Genomic DNA, 18350 nt, shown 5'->3' on the forward strand with positions numbered 1-18350 from the left:
GCCCACTGTCCTAACCAAAGACAAACAGACAGAGACGTTGTCAGAGGAGCACTGACCTAGGGCTGAACCAAGCAGTTTATTAGCTGACAAGCTGGGTAGGCAGAGACCTGGGCCGACTAAGCCGTGTAGCTCAGTGGTCAATGTTGACCGATACAAAGATTGTCCAAATGGGATCAAGGTCCTCACATGTTCTCAACTTGTCATTGGGAGGGGCTATGCCCTCTAGGCTGGAAATACTCAAATCCAGAGTATACAGGCTGGTTTTAATTTCACCCTTGCACGTAAATGATTGAATAATGCCGCCAATTAGCCAATCCATTTATAAAGATTCCTGAACTTAAAGACGATCTCTGGTTAACTATAAATCTACATCCTATAGAATCCAACAGAACTGGATGACCATAAGATAAAAACAAATCTGTATTACAGGTAAACAGCCCTGGTCAGCCCAGGTTAGTTAAGTGGATCAGGCTGAGGCTTAGTGTCAGCCCTCTCATGATCATTGTTTCTCACTGGCATCTGTCTCACCAATAGGTATTAGCATGCTGCCTAATGGGGTTGAGAGATCGCTTTAACAGCCTCAAATGGTACTGCCATTGAGTGTGCTTTCCGGCGCAGACGTGTAGTCTTCCTGAGATCAAGCAAACCTTAAGACCATGGTGACGCTGGGGCTCCACCCTGGAACACTGGTGGACAGTAGGGGGTCCGCTGAAGACACCGGTGCCCAGTGAAAACACACCCGGACTGGGGGAGAGCTGTGGAATGCCGAGGTTGTCAGGGGGACCACACGGACAACAGCTGTCCTTTAGACAAGAACTGGTTGTAGCTTTGGTAGAATGACAAACCCCTGCTAGCTAACTGACCCTTTCCCTTCTCACAAATGATGCCAATAACACGGAATTGAGACATTGTCTCTTAGAGCAGTGTTCCAGGTGAGGTCCACTTGAGATGCATGCACCTCTACATTTGAAAAGGAAATAAAGAGGACGTTGCTTATAGGCTGTTGAACACTCACACTATCAGAAAAGGAACATTCCAGAATTGTTGTACATACAGTAGCCTACTCCAGGCTGCCAGGAGTTAGAAGGTTTCTGTGGCAGGACTTATCCACAGGATTAGTGCTTGGGAAAGTTCATTCCAGCCCTGGAGAAACCCAGGGTGCCGTGAGCCCAGCCTATTGGGATTGTGTAACCGAGGGGCATTTTGTTTTCGGCAAGAGGCTGAGCATTACATCCACACTCCAGTCCCAATGCCCTGTCCCTGTTTGAACCCTCTCAGATAACCCCCCTGGTATACTGGCCCTATCAAATCATTTGGATTTATTAGAACGGGGGGGGGGGGGTAATAAGAGACTACAAGACACTGGTTCTGACACAATGGAAATAGTGGGAAGGTAATATAGCACCCAGTATCCTATTGCTGGCTTGCCTTTCCCATCCAGTCAAGCTGGAAGTTGTGTGGGATGGCCAGTAGTGGGTCACTCTTCCTTTTGGTCCAAAGCTCAGTGCCCCAGGGGCAGTGAATGTGACACTGTCATGCATCGGGTGCCCTCTTCTGACTCTCTATGGATACTAAAAACCCCATTCTCTTCCTAACATCCTGGTATCCTGGTCACCATCACCAATCTATCACAATTATCATCATGGCCACCTAATCATGTGCTGTATATCATGAGAATAATAATAATAATAATAATAATAATAATAATAATAATAATGTGTTTCCCATCCATAAACTGACCAGCTTAACTTCAGAAGCAAGCAATCAGTGGAATACAGACAGCCATGCTACTGGCAGGGTACTGCTCTTATAGGTAAACCTGAACTTTTGTCCCGTTCCTTTGCCATATTCTGTGATGAGCTGGTTATTGTTGTTGTTGCGCTGGGCTGGGCCAACATGCTCTGGTTGGCTGGCTTGTATTCAGCCTTTCCTGGCCTCAATCACACCTAGTCTGATGCGTATGGCAGCATGCTGGGACTGGCAGCTCTTCAATAGCCTCAACCCTACCCTACAACAGCCAGGCAATGCTATAAAACAAAAATGTTTATTGCATTGCTCACAGCACGAATACAGACCATGCCCTCGAAATGTTGTGCAGTCTTTGTTACTTCCACCATGCTAAGGCATCCCCATGTAAAACCTCGTAGACAAGCAGTCAAACGGCCAGACAAGATAAAGTAGAGCGCAAAAGCCAGCCCGCCCATCTGTTTTTACCAGGGCATTAAATGCACATTACTGAGCTACTGTACACTAAGAGAGCCACTGTAACATCACAAAAAAATCATATAAACAAACAGACTGTTCTTATATACAACCACAACAAGGAAGATTAGCTGCATCTTAATGCCTATTTGTAACAATAGCTCATTGAATTCTGAGCTTCTCAAATAATTATTTAATTGTAAACTTCCTTTTTTAGCAAATCAGTGCCTTGAGTGTTTGCTAAATTCAATACAAAGACAATAGTTTGTTTTGTTTCATCCTCCAAAGAGATTAGCTGAATGAAATATTATGGAAAACTGTAGGAGGCACAATGAAGAGGCACTATAATCTCAACTCCCATAGCCAGCTCCATTGTTCCTCCAGAGGGTCTGTTTAGTCTCTTACTATGCCTTCATATCAATCTTTCTAGTCAGGGTTTCTTTTCCACAACAGAGGACAAAACGTATGTCGGTGATGTTCAAACGCATCCATAGTAAAGGTGAGGGAACGCTAAGCTACGTCCATCTCTCAAGCAGTTAGGAAAATGTATGGATATAGTCTCAAGTACTTGACGATTGAAAGAAGCCCACAACAGCCCAAAATGAAGTGAAGCAAACGTTTAAGTTAGTATGCCAGAAAAGGTAATAAAAAAGCTAAACATTTGATATCAGAAGACACTTCCAGGCCTAACATCAATCAAATTCAAGCAGCTTTTTAAACCTCTCCACTGAATTATATCAATTAACATATAGAAACTTTGTCTTGGGCCTTTGCCACAGCGAATGAGAACTCTTCTTGGAGGGGTGGCAGAGGTTAAGCCCCTCTTTTGAAGATTATACTTTGGTTCCCAGTGGCCCAGTCCAGAGACTAGCCAGCCACTATAATCCACCGCTGCAGGCTTTTGATAGCTCCTAGAGCAAGTCATTATTACACACACCGATTTAAAAGGGAGAAAGTTTGAAAGAGAGAGAAGGACATGGAAGAATAAGAGAGGTGAATAAAGGAGGGATCTATTTTCTTCATTTTTTAGGGGTGCTAAATTGGGGTGAACCAGTGAGATGGATGAATGGTGGATGAATGAAGAAGTGTTTATACTTTTGAAAAGATTTAAAACTGGTGTCAATGGTTTCTCTTGGGGCGTTACCGTATTTCTAGGATTAGTGTCAAAATTAATACCGGTGTTGTAGAGATTCTGTAATGTGGCAACACAGAAGTTGTAGATCGGTGAAGTAAATGGGTCTTTCCCTGGATAAGAACTTACCTGACTGTGTCCTTGACCATTTGTCCCACATAACTGTTTATTTCTCATCTGTACTGCTGTTTTTTGTATTTGTGCAAAAACAAAAAAGCTACAAAGCATTATATGCAGCACCTAACATATTATTTGGTTTTGCTGAGCAAATGCAAGTTGGAAAAGAAAAAGCTATTGGTAAATCACATTTCAAAAATGTAAGTACTGTATATGGTCTAGTGTAGTCCAGCGCTCTAAGCAAAATTTATCTTGCCAATCTCTTAAAACCTTCCTGAGAATTAAAGCATTAAAATTGCTGAAGAATAAATATCTTTAAAAACAATTCAATCCAAGTATCTCTTAGAGATCGTAAAGAAGTTGTGGTGATGCCACCCAATCGTGCTGCTCAAAATAATGACTGATCTTGTGTACCCCAGGGATCGGTCTCCTCAGAGTTATTAAAAAAACTGAAGAGACATCAAAGAAATATTATAAGAAACTGGTAATCAAGTTGCAGCATTCCCATGAGCTTAATACTGCCTAGTGAGATTAGAGGACAGTGTTTGCCATCCGTTGTTTACAGTCTCCTGTAAGAAGATTATTCCTCCTTCAAAAGTCTCTGAATCATTTTCTCTCTCTGATATGGAATAATCTCGGGATAAATCGGCACTTGGCCGTGCACTTCCCACAAAACTTGACATGAATTATTCACAACCATCTGCCACAGATGGAGAGTTAGAACAGGACTCAAGGGGCTTAACAAACTGTCGTTCTCTTGTTTATCCCCCAAGCTGACTTTTCCACAGTCTATAGAGCAGGGGTGTCAAACATATGGGCCGCAGGCCGAATCTGGCCTGCAAGTGGGTACAATCCGGTTTGAGTACAAAATAAGAATAAAGTGGGGAGGTGAAGAGGTCAATATAAATTAGGAGTCAATACAACACATCGAAGCTGTGAAGAAATGAAGTGGTCCGGTTCCCTACTAATCACTGAAATTAAAGCTAAAGTTTTGGGGATCATTGTATATAAAAAAGCAGCAATGTTCTTCTGGGGGATGAAAGACAACTGTCGAGCAGCATGAAACAACAGTCAAGGTTACAACTTCAAAAGTGTTGGACAAAACTCAGGCCTCACTTGAATGACTATATCATCGGTGTCCAAATCAGATGAAAAAACAACATTCTGCCTTTGACAATGAGAAGACCCGCGTGGCTCTACCCTTATTCACATCGGGCCACACATCTAAACAGACTGTGGATCGGCTCCTTCACAATGCATCCACACCCAGTGAAACCAGTGTGCTCATACCTCACAAGCTCGGTGTGCGAGCAGGCCAGCGATAGCCTTTAACTAGGGCTGGCTAGGGCCTCTCTTCACAGTGCGGCCCCCTCTCTGTGTTTGTGTTCCAAGCAGGGGAGTCGCCCTTCATGACGATTTATTGACGCAAGATCCCCCCGGCTTGGCCTGCCAGCAATTACTCGCGGCGGGAGAGTGGAGAGGAGAGGGGCGACTGGCTCGGATATGTGAGTCTGTGTGTGCATGCTGGCTCGACATGAGTTGGCTTGACCTGGCCAGGGCTGCAGCCCCGTTACAACACGCCAAGCAAAATGTATGCGTAGACCCAAGTCTAACATGGACAAAGGCCCTCAGTGGAGACTGGGGCCCTTGAAGATGGTGTGCCTGGGCAAGGACCATTCTAGATGTTGAAAAGGACAAACTCCAAAGAGGTGGAAAAGGTATCTGCATTTGTTTAAGGCCAGTGATATGGCTTAGCTGACTTGGGATTTGCTCAGGCAAATCAAATACCTTAGGGACAGTTATGTGGCACTTCATCCAATATGTATTAAGTTCTGCATAAGCAATAGCATTCAATGAGTCATACAGTAGCCAGACATCTGTAGAAAAATTTCTCAATAGGTAGGACGAGTATGTCAAAGGTAACACAGACAACATTCCAAGGCTCACCCAGGAGATGGGTCACCTGGTTTCTGTTCAACAAGGTTTAATATGGTCTGGTAAATGTTACAACTGGAATGAAATCAGTATATAATTATTGCTGCTGGTTAAAAATCTTTTGGGTTAAAGTTCTTTGTTTACATTTTTGTTCCCATTGCCCAGGGAGACAGTATGTCTCCAAAACTCTTTGCAAATTCTACAGGGAAAAGAAACTTCAGCTGAAGCAGTCTTCAGACGGAGTAGCAAAAATAAGTCTCACCATTTTCATGGTTTTGATTTTATTATAGAGTAATTAATATTTGTATTATGCCCAACCCACGTGCCTAATCTGATCAAACATACATTTGCACTCCTATTGAAATATGGGATATCAACAAATATGAATTAAATCATACAAAATTTCAAATATACCATTTTAAAAACAAAAGACTGATAATGAATGGAAAATGTAGAAATTGTAAAAATACATTATTTCTGTAATTGTACATAATACAATAAAGGGGATAAACATTTGAGTAAGATGAGACTTCATCAACAAAAGTGCAAAAGTAACAATAAAAGAAAAGAACACGTGACTAATATTTTATTTTATTTGGCCAAATTTAAAGCAATCGTCTGATTCCTATTAATATATTATGGCCTATTACTTATTACTGGCCGATATAATGTTGCATCTCTAATTATCAACAATGGGTTTTGGGATCTGGTCTTGGAAATAAGGCATTCATTTTAATGGTTATTCCTAAGCCATCATATAACTCACCGATACAATGCTGTATGCATAATCCCAGGGTTCCGGAAACAGGACAAACTCTTCCAGTGTCCCTGAATGCCCTGGCCTGAGCTGGCCCTAAAGCCTTAAAAAAAAATCAGTGCCTGTGACCTCATGACAGTGAAGTGGGCTAGAACATATGAAGGGGCGGGGGGGTGAACCGCACAATTGGCTCGTCATAGCAAACACAATTAGCTCTTCATGGGATGATGGTCTATAAGAGAGATACCTGTCAAGATGGTTTAGTAATGAAACCAATCTGATGGGAAATGTTTTTGGATAAAGTAAAACCCATTATCCAGTTTTGAGAACTACAAATTTCCCAAGAGGGGTGTTAATTCTTAGTAATTATCAGTGGGGATGGTATTCCATTGGCAGCTTAACACAATGCTGAGCCACAGTAACATCACTGAGAAATAAACACTTTGGATATTTGAGGAAGGGTTGCTCAATGCTTTGGTTGTGTTGGCGTGTCTACACTAAAACTCAAGCTGTTCAACATTTGACAGTGGGTGTGGTTCAAACTATTTGTCATTAAATGCTAGCGTAACACTGGAAATATTATATAAAGGGTTATGACGTAGGCCTATAAAAAGTTATGCAGGGTAAGTGCCCCAACATTGGGGGGAACCCCAAACCTTGAGCTCACACACACACACACACACACTCACACACTCACACACACCTTAGTGTCCTTTACAACTGCATTACCTTTACAAATGCATGATTTTCTCAAAAAAGTATTGTAGGCAGGTCTACCTAGTATTGTAAAGGCATAAGTAAATTGATGATTGATTGGTTTAATGTTGGTGAAGAAGGCATAGTTGGCATTACAGACAGGCTGAATGCTAAGACAGCAGGGTTAGTGCTTGTCCTTAACCTAACCCTAAAGTGTCAAACTTATTTCATGAAGCCTATTTAGATTACATTCATTGTTGTCAACACAATTTAATTTGAATAACATTAACAAAACATGTATAAACAATATTCAATTCACACTAGAGACAAAAGCCCTCAGAGGAAATTTTGAAATCACTGACTTGGAAGGCATATACACTCACGGACAACTTTATTTACCTGGTAACTAACATGGTCCTCTCCATTGAACAAGTTCTGTAACCAGGGATAGCAGAATAGTTTCAGGGCCAGAGTGAGATGATTAGTTGCTTCACAATTATGTTTTTCTAAGCTGGAAGGCCTAACAGAACAAGACCTACTTTATCACCGCTCATTCCACTCCAATACACATGACAAATAGTTTGAACCACACCAGCAAAACACCAGTCTCAACGTCAACAGTGAAGAGGCGACTCAGGGATGCTGGCCTTTTTTTCCAATCTTCCTGTCCAGTGTCTGTGTTCTTTTGCCCATCTTAATATTTTCTTTTTATTGACCAGTCTGAGATATGGCTTTTTCTTTGCAACTCTGTCTAGAAGGCCAGCATACCAAAGTCACCTCTTCACTGTTGACACAGAGACTGGGGTTTTGCAGGTACTATTTAATGAAGCTGCCAGTTGAGGACCTGTTGAGGACTTGTTTCTCAAACTAGACACTAGAATGTATTTTTAGTGACCTTGTATTTTATTGATTAATTAAGGTTACTAACTATTCAGAAACTCCTCTCAGCCAACACTATGCCCGTGTGGAAACGTTTATTGAAATTATGTTAGTGGGCAGATAGACGATGGTAACATCCAAACCAAACCCCCATTTGCATAATGTAAATCATCAAGAACAGAATTTGGTTTCTCAATGCAAGAGTGACTTCAACAAAGACAGATGATTCAACCTGTAAAGGCTTAATTGTTTGGGTTGAAGACAGCTGATGTTTTCAGGGACACGAGACAGAACAATAATGTGACAGGAATAAAAAAAGAAAGAGGGAAAAAAAACACTTATACTGACCATGAAATTGAAGACCTGAGTGCAGAACCCATAAAAATGTGTGAAAGAATAAACTCTGGTTGAACTGTTGAAGTATGCATTTGAAAAAATCATAAAAATGCAACAAATGTGTAACGACAGATGTGCACACTCCAATCTTTAAGACAGCTTTGCAGCTAAATGAGTGGGATCCCCCAACCAACTGTAATCATTTACCAATGTGCAAAAACACCAAAGGTTATAATCATGAGACCTCCAACCTGACACAAAAATTGCTGTGCAATAGCTTCCTCAAGACTATGAAAGCGGGGCAATTGTGAGAGATTGTGTGCGTAATCATTAATGGAGCTGGGCCAGGATTTCCTAAATCTTTCTACCACACTTCCATTAACTAATGTAAGGAAAGTTGGGGGAAAATGCGTACTAATGTCAGCTAACCAGCAGTACTTGGTCACAAAAAGGAGGGAGTTGTAAGGCTAAACAAAGTGAGAGGAACACACAAAGTATGAGTAAACCAGACCCCATAATGATTCACTCAAAGGTTTTATAGCCAGGTGTGGCAGTGGTATGAAGCTGCCTCATCTATAAAATTACTGAGCATTCTCTGGTAAACCATGAGTAGGCAAAGTGAACTCAACTCTGTGCACATCAGGCATGAGGCTTCCAGGACATACAGGGGGGAGGAGGGGGTTAAATCTTGCAGGATTTATGGCTACACCTTAGAACAGGCAAGGCCCGTTCTCCAGTATGGAGGGTTTAGACTTCCATTTGGTACACAGGTTCTTTGTCCATGAAGGAAGTGGGTCTCAAGGCAATCACTAGGGTCGATGGAACAGATACTGTAGCGCTCCTGTCCTGAACTTATAGTATAAAAACAACTACTAGCCAAACAACACCCTCAACTGTACGGGGCTAAGAAAGACAGCATGACACCAACACACCAGCCATTTGAAGGACACATCTGATGTTAACCAATTCTAACACTACTCCTTGAGATTGGGATAAGTGTGATAAAGTGTGTATTATGACAAAAGGGAGAGTGTTTACCCGTTCCAGAAGGGTGAAGGGGGACAGCAACACCTGAATTAATAATGGAAACACTCACTACTGTAATACTCTCTGTATAACAGTGCCGGCTTAATGACTTAAAAGAACATGGAAACTCAAAAAGTACTCTAACACAAACAGGCCAACGCCCTGGCCCAAACACCACTAATGCTGAGAACGACTCAGCATTAGTCTTCAGTACACTTTTCCAGAAGCAGTAAAATTGGTTACATTACCCATAATCATTATTTCCGTACTGCATGACACAAAATATATTGGTGTGTAGAAATATTTTTAAAAAGCACAATTCTGAAACAGAACATAGTCCCTCTCCAATATTACTGGTATTCTTGATAACTGTAGACTAAAAATATGAAAAAGTCACAGTGCAATTCTTTAATTTAATATGATAGTCTATAACAGCTGTCATTTGAAACCAAAGAATGACAATGGCGTTAAAGTATACTCTAGATCAGAGGTACTCTAATCATACACAACAAGTTATGCAGGATATTTTTGCTGTTCTACTACATCATTAATTGCACTCGCCTGGTGTCTCAGAGACTAAATAACAAAAATGTAAAACCAAATCCCGTATTTTCAGTACTTTTTGCCCTCACTTGTGATAGAAACTAATGACCCATTTTCTATTGTTTTACAAGATTGGATAACATATTGGGAGGGATCCTAGACTATTCCTACATACAGAAACAAACGCAAAATGTGGATTTTATTCTTTGTGGATTCTGAACTGTGCTTAAGGTCACAGTCTAACTCATGTTTAAGCAACCACCATATTTTAAGTACTATGTATGAGGTTACTTTTCTGCATAAGCATCCTTCTTTCAATGCCAAACCCACCACTGCTCCAAATGGCCAAATATCTCTGTTTTCATTTTATCTGACCATAGCACCCGGTTCCAATCCAAGTTCCAATGTAGCTAGTAATTGCCAGCTTTTGGCCTGTCAAATTAATTTAAAGCCATAAATAACCTTATACCCGGGACTACCTACCATACACTAGTGTCTGGAGCCAGATTACTTAAATAGTCTTCTAATATTACAGTACAAGACATCTGACGTCTACCGGATAACACTTTAGGAGTTGTGCCAGTTTGCTAGTCTCTTTTCGGGTAGTTTTGTCACACATCTGCGTGTGTATTCTGTTTCTGGGTGTGCACATTTGTTAGACAATCCTCAGTTTGTTGTTTTATTTGGAAACAAGAGGATAAAGAAACTCATTGGTTGCAATATATGTAAATATACAGTATGCTTATTTCCAGGGCTTCGACATAATGTATTTTCATTACATATTTTTTCACTTATATTTTTAAAGTAAATTCTGTTTAGTAATAATACTTTCCTGCCATTGCTGTAACCCTGAAGCCTGTCACCAACAGTAGACTAAACCAGACTCCCCCTTAGGCAAGGCAAACAATTTAATTAGTGGAAAAATCTTCAACCAGCAGAGTTGGCATAATGACACCAGCGATCAAAAAGCAATATCAATCAAATTCAACTCTTGTGGTGAAAAGTTTAAAAACATACAGAGGATGTAGCCTTAGGTTTGATGACAACACTGGTCTGCAGGTATGGGAGTTTTCTTTATATATGTTTTGAAGTTGTTCCAAAATAAAGCTTCTGATGAGTGTTTTTATTTTTTTTTAAATCTACATTTGAGGTAATGCAGGGTTTTGTTCAAGCCAGTTTTCCACTGCAAACATTTTTTTTGCTACAGGTTGCCAGAATCAGCACGACCCAGCACTGGTAAACATCTTACCTTGGCAACTGTAGGAATCCATCGTCGGTGTGTCACTTCTGACAACCAAGACCGATGAAGAGGATGAAGACTGCCTCAGTACTCATCAGGCGGTTGTAAGGTGAACACCATCCACAGTCTGGATAATGAATACTGCCAGTCCAGGAAGACTACGACCAGGGAGGCGGGCTCATTCTAGACAATGTAGCATTTGAGTGGATGCTGTAGCTTGGACTGCTTCTCCACTCCCTTCAGTTCAACCTGTCAAGGACAAATGAAACAGTTAACGTTAAATACAGCTGGGCACATGTGGAGCAAACATGCTCCTGTACCATTCAGCACTAAAGAAATATTATAGCTGCTTACTTCTCACAATGCATATTTACAAGCTTTCGTGCATGTGCAGACTCTGTCCCTTTCAGTTCTAAGGAACGTAAATATAACCCATTACATGACGTGGCAGTCTTGATGATACGAGATTTCTCACTAGAAGGGTGGCTTGGGTAACTCGTTCTAACAAGGAGATCGCCTCCAGTACTTTGAAGAACACATGTTGACACCATTACACTAAAAGGTGTCAACGCTGTCCACAGGCAAGGCTAAACAATTTGACAGTGGGACATGCACGCATGTGCACGCACACACACACACACACACATACACACGCATAAACACGTGCACGCATCTCCCTAGTGAAGGTTCTACTTAATGAAAAATGTTATCCTAAATTCAACAGCAGTTACAGGAGGAAATAACAGCCTTCATTGGAGTAGGTCAATTTCTAATTCAGAAGGTTCATATTCCCACAACAGAAAAAGAGCTGAGATAGTTGAGGTTTATGTACATTTAGGGGAGGGAAAGCAACAGGATCAAATTAAACAAAAAGCAGCAGTTGACACAACAGTGAGCAAGCAGGGACCCAAAAGCGGACACATAGGCAGAGGAGGGCGAGTCACAGTGTTTACTGCACAAACAGGGACAAGGTGGTCTCGTAGTGGGGGACAGGCAGTGTTCGTTATCGGGTGATCAGATTGTCAAAGGTACAGGTAAAGCAGACAGGCTCGCAGTGGGGGACAGGCAGTGTTCGTTGTCGGAGCGGTCAGATGGTCGAAGGTACAGGTGAAGCAGACAGGCTCACAATCCGGGAAAAAAGGCAAGGGTCGCAACCGGGGAAGAGAATGACAGGCAGAGTGGGTAATAAGACACATAGAACGCTGGAAAAGACTGTACAAGACAAGACGATCTGGCAACTGCCAGAACAGAGAACAGGGGCTAAGTACACAGGGCTAACAGGGAACCGGGAACACCTGGCAAGGGGGCGGGGACATGACAACAGATGAAACACATCAGGGCGTGACAGCAGTAATGTTTGTCCTGTGTAGAATTTATTCAATTAAAATAGATTGTCGGTCTCATTAATTATCATTGTTTTAACCAGATTGAACTGGCATGGATGAGCTCTGTGCCTATAAAAAAGTGTTAAACCGCCCTGCTGGTAGAACACTTTGCTGCTTTCCTTGCAAAGTGCTAATGTGGAAATCAGTGGTCTCAACAATGAATGTCAGTTTTTCTGAAAGTTTTGATATCCATTCTTTATGAGCCATCATGCCAAATAGCACAACAACTTGTATAAATACACAAACGTAACTTACATTCTTCAAAGATTGAAAATAATCAGAATGTCTGCAAATGCTGAATAACCCACAACCCTCTGAAAACAGGACAGCATGGCTTGTAGCTGGGCAAAATGTAAAAAAAAAAACATAGGTAATAAATAAGTATTCTTTTCTCAGCTTTCTGAAGTTGGGGGGACAGTAACGTGCCCTCTTCACAACCGTGTGTGTGTGTGTGGAACCATGTGATTCTCAGTGATCGATTGAAAAATGTATTCCATAGTCGGAGGATCTGTTGGGGCAGTTTGCTAATTAGTGCATCCAGAACATCTGGGATGATGGTGTTGATGTGAACTATGACCAGCCTTTCAAAGCACTTCATAGCCACGGTTGTAAGTGCCACTGGATGATAGTGATTTAAGCAGGTTCCATCGGCGGTTGCTGGGCACAGGAATTATGTTGGTCTGCTTGGTATGGAAATGGAACAAGCGCCCTTAGCTGTCCTCTGTAAAGAGAAAGTAAAGGCCTAGCAATTTTTTTAAGACTAAGTGAAATCTGTATTGGCTTGTCATCTGATCTATCATACCGTACGACTTAGAGATTTAAGAAAAGGTTGCGGTGCTTCTATTCACACCCCAGCCCTATTTTGTTGTTTGGGGGAATTCAAGTCAGTGTAGTTTAAATGTAGATTGCATTTTCACAACCTGTCATCGCTTATCATATGACCTTACATATCATGACAAACCAAAGCTATAAACTGACCTTGAAATTTAGTATTTGTGAATGGACTAAGATTCTTGACAAACAAGGTTATACCGCACCACAGTAAATGCTCATTTTTGGTCTTAATGACTAACCTAGCTAAAAGATTGGTCAACACTCAAATCCTGACAGTATTTCATGACAACTCGTATGTGTAATGATTAAATATCTAAACATCGTACTAATGTTGCCAAATACAATGCAGTCCTTAGGCACATGGACATATATTTGTTTGTTTTGGCTAGGTACTCAAGTATATTGGATTTTACATGAAACAATGACTTCAAGAGGTTGAAGTGCAGAATTAATTTGAGGGTATTTACATCCATAAAGAGTGAACCATATAGGAATTACAGCCCTTTTTAGACATAACCACCCCGATTTTAAGGGAGCAAAAGTAATTGAACAAATTAACATAAGACAGACATCACCAAATACTGGGTATCTTCCCTGGTGATGCTCTTGTACTGTAGCCATTTGTTTGTTTGTTTTGGGGCATTTTTGCTTTTAGTCTTGTCTTCCTTAAGTGAAATGCAAGCTCAACTGGATTCAGGTCGGGTGATTAACTTGGCCAGTCAAGAAAAATTCCACTCTTTGGCCCTGAAAAATACTTGGTTGCTTTAGCAGAATGTTTGGGGTCATTCACTTGTATCAAGTAGAAGAGCCGTCCGATCAAACCATTTGTTTGGATATGAGCGTATAAGATGATTGCGCACAGAATTTCTGTTGTAGCAGAGAAAGGAGTTCATTTACACAGTGCTCGGAGAAGGACCAAAGGTAATCACGTCTGGATGAAAGTAACATGCGGCAGAGATTGCAAGCAGTGAACAACAATTAGGGTCATGCGGCAAGCCGAATGAATCATTGAAATGCACGTCTGGTGTTTGACAGCCGCTGCCTGCCTCTGGGGCCTAATTGACTATAAATAATTCACTAAGGGACCACGACTAACGATAGTCTACATGCCTCCACGTGCGTTAGGAATACCAGATTGACATGTTAGCGTGTTGTGCCATTTGTCAACATGGTCACAGCAGATCCTGAGACGTCGGCTGACATACGCACCGTGTCCATGACCAAAACCCGGCTTGCCTGGTACGTATCCTTTAAGGATCCCGCATTCTATTTTCTTATACTTATTTTCCCATACCCAACGTGACACGTTTTTTTTAAAGGATAGATTATCTGCCATCATTAATAGGCTCTCTGCACAAGCGTATGGACGAACTTCCACTTTAGCCAGATGTCGGCATATAATTTTCCGGTTTACTTTAGGCGATCACCCACGTCACCCAAAATTTCTGTTTTTAGTAGATGTCTCCAAGACCTGCCTAAAATAAGCATTAGTGATGTCCATTGAATTGTTGATGCCTGGTCCCTGCTCCAACAAGCAAACGGAACAAGGGATTCAAACTCTACGTATCGAGTTATCTGCACAACTACGAGAGTAAGTAGTTTACTGTGGTGTGCCGGCCGTCTATCGGCTAAGCTAGTTAGCGACGTTTTCCTTTTTAGTGTAGTATTAGGCAGGACAATAGAACGCATAAGAATTCACCCTAGCCTAAAAAACGGCTGGAGAACGCTGGCTGAGCTGGAACGCTAGCGCGTCCCCATAGCAAGTGAATTGAAACGAACCTTCGTTTAGCCTCTTCTAACCCGAATGAAGCTTAAAATTCCATAGCCTCAAAAAAGCACCAAAACAGGTCTCCTCTTATTTTACTACTGTAACCACATTTTACTACGAAACTGAAAAATAACAACGGGCATTGGAAGTAAACATCTGGTCCTATATGGTATTAATTGCGCTTAAAACTGGGTTACGTGGAAGTATATTAAAAAGCGTTTGAAGTCATTGAATGGCGCAAGCCATATTTTATTAAAAAGAGGACATTCTCCTGATTAAAATTATGCCCCACTTGTACCTTGAAACTTACATGAGTCACGTACATTATATTTCTTTTTTCCCCCCGTACAACAGCATCACTCATCTTGTGAGTTTAGGTGTTTACTAATGCAGATGAGTATTAGTAAGTAAACCGGCGACTTCTAGACAAAAGCGGAAGTTCGTCACTACGCTGGTGCACCGAGTCTATTCTGTCTGAGGGCCACTGGTTGTCTGAACTCATTGGTACTGATGGCGGAGCACTTGGAAGATAGTGAGGAGGGTGGGGGAGTGAAACAGTGCTGGGTGGAGAGTGACACCGTAACCCATGACAGAACCCTCCCTGTGTTGACATAATACTTGTCGCAGCACGCTTATGTTCTCAGAGAGAACCAACCAGAGCCAGCAGGTTTCACATCAATCAGCACGCAGAAATGCAGACAATGGCAGGGATACTGAATTGCTCCACGTGTTGTTGAGTTCCTGGGGAGTGTGCCGTGTGTTGGATAGGAGACTAGGACTAGGGACTGGGAATGCTTGTCTCTCAGGAATGTGACAGCAACACAAATAAGTTAGAAGTCTTGGGCCTTTTGTTGAGAAATAAAAAGTAATGCCTGAAAATGGGCTGTGCTGTGCAGGAGTATAACACTTAATAGTCAGAATGAAAGGGAGAAAAAAAAACTGTCCTGAGAAAATCCAAGTGACTACACAGCAAAGGATGTGTTACATAGTTAGGCAATATGATTTCCTACTGATTCTACAAGCATTCATTTCCAGTTCACACACATCGTCCTTAATACACATTCTGACTGCCATATACCCCCTGCCAAATATAGAATGCACTGTAAGGCGCTTTGAAGAAGTGTTTGCTAAATGACTAAAATGTTAAATATTTAATGGGGAAATTAATACAATAATGTTATTATGCAATGTTCCCAGAGAAGTCAACCTTAAAAACGGGCCAATTGCAGAATAACAGGATGATGCTGAAATTCACCTGCTAAATTGTAATGTTTGGCAGTAAAAATCAATTGATTACGAATTAAACAGTACAACTTTATGCAGAAGGATTTCTTAACATTTACTCAAAGATTGAATATGTAAGGTTTGTCAGTACAGTTTGACATAATATTATCCCTCACTTTTCAATGCCAACATCTTCATAAAACTTAAATATGAGTACAGTCAACTACAGTAGGTGAAGTGGATCAATACATAACAGAATGAAAGTAATAGATTGGCATCATACATATTATGCGATCTGTGGTTATGTTGTCTGAATCACTACACAAAGATTGGAATTACAATATCCTGTTTTGCATGTTTGGGTGTTACACTGCATACATACATACATGCATACATACATACATACACAAACACATACTGTCTTCCTACAGTATCCTACAGGAAAGGGAAGTTCCTCGACACATTTTCACCAACAATGTTGGCTTAAACTACCGTATTAATATCCGAGAAGGCTCATTGGAATGACTGACAACGGACTGAACCCATTCCCGACTGTCTACACTGCTCTCACTGTGCAGCAAGCCAATACAATTTTGCAATCAGGCGGTTTGGTTGGGTTGTCACTAGCCTGTAAATCTAAAACTTGAGATGCCAAACTCAATTAAAAAAAAAATTATAATGTAGATGGTCATTTAAAAATAAGGTTAGCTGAGTGGTTAGGATTTCGTCACCAACCAGCGGAAATCCCACTTGTCAGGGCAAATGGAAGAGCCGGACGCTATCAGACGTTAACAAGGCGAAACCACATTTTCTCACCTCCTGCCTATTTACTGGATTGGTCCAACAATGCAGAGCATTGTTTTTTATTCACAACAAGATCAATGTGGGAGGAAGGACTAGTTTGTTTCTCGACTGTCTGTCGAGACTTCTAGCAGTCTCACTCTTACTCCATTTCGTGTACTCCCTCCCATATAGTCTTCCTTTCCTCCGCAATGGTGAACCTGTACTCTCCTCTCCTCGAAATCATGTTACTGAACATACCTGGTGGTTCACTCATCTCTTCACATCGTTATAACCGTGTCAGTGCTCTAACAAGCAGCAGAATGAGACAAACTCTCTTTACTCTGCCGCGCTGGTGCACGTAGGCGTCATGTCACCTTGTATCCCATCCATTTAAGTGACCATTAGTGTTAATTAGAGTGATGACAACATCCACAAACGTCAAAAAAAACAAGAACGTTCTAACTGACAAACTCTGCTTAATTGCCAATTCTTGGGGACTACAGCCGGGTCCAAGTTCCAAGCAGCTCAATGTGAGGCCGAACTGTCTGTAAATATGGCTGAGGGGCAATGGGTCCAGGAGGATGCAGCCAAGAGACAACAGGCGGAGAACCCCTTAGTCACGTTTAGGGACAAAATGTTTAAAAACCGGGTCAACCAAAATTACTGGGGAGATACAAATTAACGGTCAAAAGTTTGCACACACTTATCCATTCACTTGATATTTCAGTGCGTTCGGGAGTATTCAGACCGCTTCACTTTCTCCACAATTTGTTCTGTCAGCGAGTTAACTGACATTTTATTTTATTTGTTTGCAAAAATTTACAGAGAATTCTGTTTAATAACAAAGGGGAAAGAAAATCTATTTATAACAATTAAATCGAAATATCTCATGTACATTAAGTCATGGGAAAAAGTTGTGTTTTTTAATGTATTTGGACATAAGAATATGATCTTAACTTTTAGGTAATGACAGATAAAGGTACACTAATTTAATAAATGAAAGAATATACTTTATTCATAAAAAATCATCAGCAATGCAATTTCATAGTGAGAATTAAATAAGAATTACACACCTACAGCTGTGCTCAAAAGTATGCATACCCTGCCAGAATGTGAAAATTCGGCATATATTTTGAAAATATGACTGATGATGCAAACATGATTTTATTTAAGGATAGTAATCATATGAAGCCATTTATTATCACAGTTGTTTGGCTCCTTGTTAAATCATAACGATAACAGAAATTACCCAAATGGCCCTGATCAAAAGTTTACATACCCTTGAAGAATATCAACAATAACCACATTCTATTTGCCATGGTCGACAAGCTTACGAACCCCCTAAAGCAGATAGCATCAGAACTCGTTCACTGTGAAATGTAATTAATGTGTGTTTCTTCAGTGAAAAAGTTTAAAGTATTAGACGGATCATTAGAACTACACAGTCTAACAATTACAATGTACCGTCACCACGACCACGCAAGTTAATACAA

General features: G+C 41.0%; 1 protein-coding gene across 5 annotated transcripts in view; it reads right to left on the minus strand.

The window, feature by feature from the left end:
• The window catches only part of hdac4 (histone deacetylase 4), a 159076-nt gene that overhangs the window by 125564 nt on the left and 15162 nt on the right, over window positions 1-18350 (minus strand). For all 5 annotated transcript variants that reach the window (XM_013137903.3, XM_020054945.2, XM_010879854.3 and 2 more), the window contains exon 2: window positions 10873-11112. In XM_013137903.3, coding sequence (XP_012993357.1) covers window positions 10873-10894 — 22 coding nt within the window. In that variant the 5' untranslated portion in view covers window positions 10895-11112. The remainder of the gene's footprint in view (window positions 1-10872; window positions 11113-18350) is intronic.

Source organism: Esox lucius, chromosome 16, assembly GCF_011004845.1.
Source record: "Esox lucius isolate fEsoLuc1 chromosome 16, fEsoLuc1.pri, whole genome shotgun sequence".
Classification (NCBI taxonomy): Eukaryota; Metazoa; Chordata; class Actinopteri; order Esociformes; family Esocidae; genus Esox; species Esox lucius.